The 5,744-nt window shown below is 35.6% G+C and overlaps 1 protein-coding gene across 1 annotated transcript in view; it reads right to left on the reverse strand.

Annotated features, from left to right (window-relative positions):
* The window catches only part of snx2 (sorting nexin 2), a 42,029-nt gene that overhangs the window by 17,670 nt on the left and 18,615 nt on the right, over nucleotides 1-5,744 (reverse strand). The window contains exons 9-13 of the mRNA XM_016507528.1: nucleotides 2,816-2,868; nucleotides 2,010-2,173; nucleotides 1,258-1,463; nucleotides 254-397; nucleotides 9-20 (exon numbers count right to left, since the gene is read on the reverse strand). Coding sequence (XP_016363014.1) covers nucleotides 9-20; nucleotides 254-397; nucleotides 1,258-1,463; nucleotides 2,010-2,173; nucleotides 2,816-2,868 — 579 coding nt within the window. The remainder of the gene's footprint in view (nucleotides 1-8; nucleotides 21-253; nucleotides 398-1,257; nucleotides 1,464-2,009; nucleotides 2,174-2,815; nucleotides 2,869-5,744) is intronic.

A 5,744-nucleotide genomic window follows, 5' to 3' on the forward strand; every position in this document is an offset into this window, starting at 1 on the left:
GGGCCTACCTCCTCGATCTCCTTTGTGGGGCGTGACGGGGAAAACGCAGAAATTAAAAAGGCTGGAAATGTTTCGTGCTTAAAAGAATCAATAACTGTCATGAATTCCTGCAGCTGTCAGGTGATTCGAGGTAAACACAGTAGAGATATGAATGAACCGAAGGGAGGGAAGGCAAACAAACGTGCTGGATAATTCCCATCAGCCCCAGCGCTCTCAAAGTGTTTCCTCATGATGAGTCTGAGGTGTTCTGTACCTCTCTGATCTCGTCTTTGGCCTGCTGCAGTTTGTCGGGTTTGTTGGCGTGCTGTAGTTTGGCTTCGGCTTCTCTCTTGCGCTGCAGCATCACCTGAGCATCCTGGCATTTGGCCCATGTTTTCATCCGCTGGTCAAACACGCCCTGCAGCACAGACACGTGACAAAACCAGCGCATCATGAAGCCCTGCACTCATGCATGGGGTTATAGGAAGCCAGAATAGCCATTGCTCTAACACCAGCCTGACATGGCCAAAATATCATGACTGAATCTCATATCACACTATGAGTGATTTTACATCACATTAACATACCGTATGTCATAATAGTTATTTATGATGCACATGCAATGAAAAATAGTTTAACCCCGTGCGCTCCTCATGGTCTTCACGGTCAAAAGTGACCGGACACCTGAAATGTAACTTTTTTTTTCTTCAGTAAAATCAATCTAATATATTTTTGTTCAATAATATTTTTGTGTATTTTGAGAGAATTTTATGGTACTAATTAATATTTATGCAATAATTATGATAAATTTTTCCCATTCAAAATAGTTCAAAAGAAATTTTTTCTAATTTAATTATTTTTCAATTAATGCAGTATTTCAGATTAAACCATATATATATCAATATATCAAAACTTAATTTTTGATTAGTAATATGCATTGATAAGAACTCCATTTGGACAACTTTAAAGATGATTTTCTCAATATTTAGATTTTTTTGCACCCTCAGATTCCAGATTTTCAAATAGTTGTATCTCGGCCAAATATTGCCCTATCATAACAAACCATACATCAATGGAAAGCTATTTATTCAGCTTTCAGATGATGCATAAATCTCAATTTTGAAAAATTGACCCTTATGACTGGTTTTGTGGTCCAGGGGCACATATGTCTTTGATTTAAATGCACTGTACTTTTGTTTTCCTCATGTGTGTTGAAGTTTATTGTAAAACCAGACGTCTCTTTGGCCAGATGAAACACTCAGGATGTCTTCCACTCACTTTAACGGCGGTGATGAGCCGCACATAGTCTCCCAGCAGCTCTGAGATCAGGTAGAAATCAGCGCAGGCCTGATCCTGATGCAGCTGGTCGATCTTCTCCTCCACCTCGGCCAGCTGGGACAGAGCTCGCGACAGCGCCGTGTGATCCTCCGAGTTTCCCAGCATAGCCGCGCTTTTAGCGAACGACGCCGTGTTCACAGACAGCTCTGAGAGTCAGAGAGTGAAGAGTCAGTATGCAGCATATACGCTACTGGTCACAAATCTGGAATAGTTATGAAGGCTCTTCTGCTCACCAAGACTGCATTTATTTGAGCAAAAATACAGTAAAAATGTGAAATATTATTATTAATTAAAACAGTTTCCACAAAAATATTGTGCAGCACAACTGTTTTCAACATAGTAATAATAATCAGAAATGTTTCTCGAGCAGAATATTATACTGATTTCTGAAGATCATGTGACACTGAAGACTGGAGTAATGATGCTGAAAATACAGCTGCGCATCACAGAAATGCATTACATTTTTCTCTGCATTCACATAAAAACAGCTGTTTTAAATAATAATAATATTTCACATTTTTACTGTATGTTTGATCAAATAAATGCAGCTTTTGTGAGCAGAAGAAACTCTAAATCATTAAAAATCTAACCAACCCCACACTGGTAGTGTATAAGATCATAAATATAACTCATAAAACACGTGTTCTTAATATTTCTATGATGTTATTGTTTGTATTATGAGCGTGTCTTACCCTTCCTGTTAAACACCAGTGATTCCACACTAGCGTGAAGTTTTCTGAGCTGAACGTCCAGATTCTCAAACTGCTGCTGTTTCTCCTCAAACCACTTTATACAGGAACACACAAACACTTCGTCCAAATGATGATGATAACAGTATGCATGCTTCAAAATAAAGCTTCAAAATAATATTTTTTTCTTAGTGTGTATAACCATTTAAACATTTGAAAGGTTCCATAAAGATCAATTATGAGCCTTTATTTTTAGAGTACAAGCTGTGTCATCTTTCTTAAAAGTCTAAATTCATGATTACATGTAAGTCTGATAGATGTGTGACACTGTACTGACTGTAATCTGTGTTCAGTGTATTAAGAGCACACGTGTGTCACATGCCCTGACCCCCCGCTCTCACACACACAGACACACACACACACACACACACACACACACACACGTCTGGTTTGCTATCCTTGTGGGGACTCTACATAGGCATAATGCTTTTTCTGCTGTACAGACCGTATATTCTATTGCCCTACACCAACCCTACCCCTAAACCTACCCCTTACAGGACACTTTCCACATTTTTAGATTTTCAAAAAACTTAATTCTGTGTGATTTATTAGCGCACACACACATACACTCACACACGCACACTCACACACACTCTCACTCTCACACTCACTCACACTCACTCACACGCACACGCACACACTCACACTCACACGCACACGCACACACACTCACACTCACGCACGCACAGTCACACACACGCGCACACACTCACACGCGCACACACGCTCACACACACACACACACACACACACGCACACTTCCGGCCCCACTCAGCGCCTGTGTGCTAACCGCTCGCGGCAGCTGGGATAAAATGACAAATAAGGGCAAACAATCTGGTTAACAGGCCGCGGCTCAGACCCGTCCCGCGGGGAGCGTTTCTCCTCCCGCAGCGCACTGGGATTTTCTCCAGTCCCATACATTTCAATGCCGGTCCAATTTAATACATTTCACCCTGGAAAACTCTCAGAGGGCCCGCGGGCAAAAATAGCTTTCAATCGGCCCGAGCGTTTAGCCCTTTACAATTGCTGCAGTCTACCATTATACATACTTAATACAGACACTCTCGGCGCTCACGCCAAAGCCACTTCTGGGCCTATAAAGAGAAAATAAGGGACTGGAGGAGCAGAGATTCATTGGATCTGTTCTGTTATTTAGGAGAACTGAGAGCGACGATCAAAAGCGTGATGCTATTAACACAGGTGACTTTACGTAATATAATGTACTTCTCTCACTTGAATTTAATGAAGAAAACACAATTGTTCCTTTCCATGTATAAACTGATGTCAACATGGTTCATCTGAAACATCCGCAGGCAGTGTTTTCAAGAGAATCGACTCCAAAGCGCCAGGAAAACAGATTCATATGGAAACTTGTTTCCGCCCAGGAACAAAACAATAAAAAGGGTAACTGTGACTTTTCCCTTGCAATTCATAATTTATATCTCATAATTCAGAGTTTATATCTCAATTCAGAGTTTATATCATAATTCAGAGTTGATTTCTCAATTCAGAGTTTATATCTCAATTGAGAGTTTATATCGCAATTGAGAGTTTATATCTCATAATTCAGAGTTTACATCTCATAATTCAGAGTTTACATCTCATAATTCAGAGTTTATATCTCATAATTCAGAGTTTATATCTCAACTCAGAGTTTATATCATAATTCAGAGTTGATTTCTCAATTCAGAATTTATATCTCAATTCAGAGTTTATATCTCATAATTCAAACTTTATATCTCAATTCAGAGTTTATATCTCATAATTCAGAGTTTATATCTCAAAATTCAGAGTTTATCTCATAATTCAGAGTTTATATCTCACAATTCAGTTTATATCTCAATTCAGTTTATATCTCACAATTCTGACTTTTTTCCTGTAAATTCTGAGTTTATATCTCACAATTCAGAATTTATATCTCATAATTCAGAGTTTATATCTCACAATTCAGTTTATATCTCACAATTCAGTTTATCTCATAATTCAGAGTTTATATCTCACAATTCAGAGTTGATTTCTCAATTCAGAGTTTATATCTCACAATTCAGTTTATTTCTCAATTCAGAGTTGACTTCTCACAATTCAGTTGATTTCTCACAATTCAGAGTTAATTTCTCAATTCAGAGTTTATATCGCACAATTAATTTTATTTCTCACAATTCAGAGTTTATATCTCACAATTTAGAGTTTATATCTCCCAATTCAGAGTTTGTATCTCGATTCAGAGTTTATATCTCATAATTCAGAGTTGATTTCTCAATTCTGAGTTTATATCTCAATTCAGAGTTTATATCTCACAATTCCGCCTTTTTTCCCGTGAATTCTGAGTTTATATCTCACAATTCAGAATTTATATCTCATAATTCAGAGTTTATATCTCACAATTCAGTTTATATCTCAATTCAGTTTATATCTCACAATTCTGACTTTTTTCCTGTAAATTCTGAGTTTATATCTCACAATTCAGAATTTATATCTCATAATTCAGAGTTTATCTCAATTCAGAGTTTATATCTCTATTCAGAGTATATATATCTCACAATTCAGAGTTTATATCTAACAATTCAGAGTTTATATCTCATAATTCAGTTTATATCTCACAATTCAGTTTATCTCATAATTCAGAGTTGATATCTCATAATTCAGAGTTGATTTCTCAATTCAGAGTTTATATCTCACAATTCAGAATTTACATCTCATAATTCAGAGTTTATATCTCACAATTCAGTTTATATCTCACCATTCAGTTTATCTCATAATTCAGAGTTTATCTCATAATTCAGAGTTTATATCTCACAATTCAGAATTTACATCTCATAATTAAGAGTTTATATCTCATAATTCAGTTTATATCTCACAATTCAGAGTATACATCTCTTAAATATTATATCTCTTAATTCAGAGTTTATATCTCATAATTCAGTTTATATCTCTCAATTCTGAGTTTCTATATCATAATTCAGATGATATATCTCATAATTCAGTTTATATCATAATTCATAGTTTATATCTCATAATTCAGAGTTTATATCTCATAATTCAGTTTATATCTCAATTCAGAGTTGATTTCTCATTTCTCACAATTGACTTCTCACGATTCAGTTAATTTCTCAATTCAGTTTATATCTCACAATTCATTTTATATTTTATTTCAGAGTTGATTTCTCACAATTCAGAGTTGACTTCTCACGATTCAGTTAATTTCTCAATTCAGTTTATATCTCACAATTCATTTTATTTCTCAATTCAGAGTTGATTTCTCACAATTCAGAGTTGACTTCTCACGATTCAGTTAATTTCTCAATTCAGTTTATATCTCACAATTCATTTTATTTCTCAATTCAGAGTTGATTTCTCACAATTCAGAGTTGATTTCTCAATTCAGAGTTTATATCTCACAATTTAGAGTTTATATCTCACAATTCTGAATTTATATCTCGCAATTCGCGGTTTATATCTCTCAATTCGCAGTTTATATATCTTGCAATTTTGAGTTCATATCTCACAATTATGAGTTTTTATCTCACAATTCAGAGTTTATATCTCACAATTCAGTGTTTTTATCTCACAATTCTGAGTTTTTATCTCACAATTCAGAGTTTTTATCTCACAATTCAGAGTTTATATCTCACAATTCAGAGTTTATATCTCACAATTCTGAGTTTATATCTCACAATT

Source organism: Sinocyclocheilus anshuiensis, unplaced genomic scaffold, assembly GCF_001515605.1.
Source record: "Sinocyclocheilus anshuiensis isolate Anshui unplaced genomic scaffold, SAMN03320099.WGS_v1.1 scaffold1614, whole genome shotgun sequence".
Taxonomy (NCBI): Eukaryota; Metazoa; Chordata; class Actinopteri; order Cypriniformes; family Cyprinidae; genus Sinocyclocheilus; species Sinocyclocheilus anshuiensis.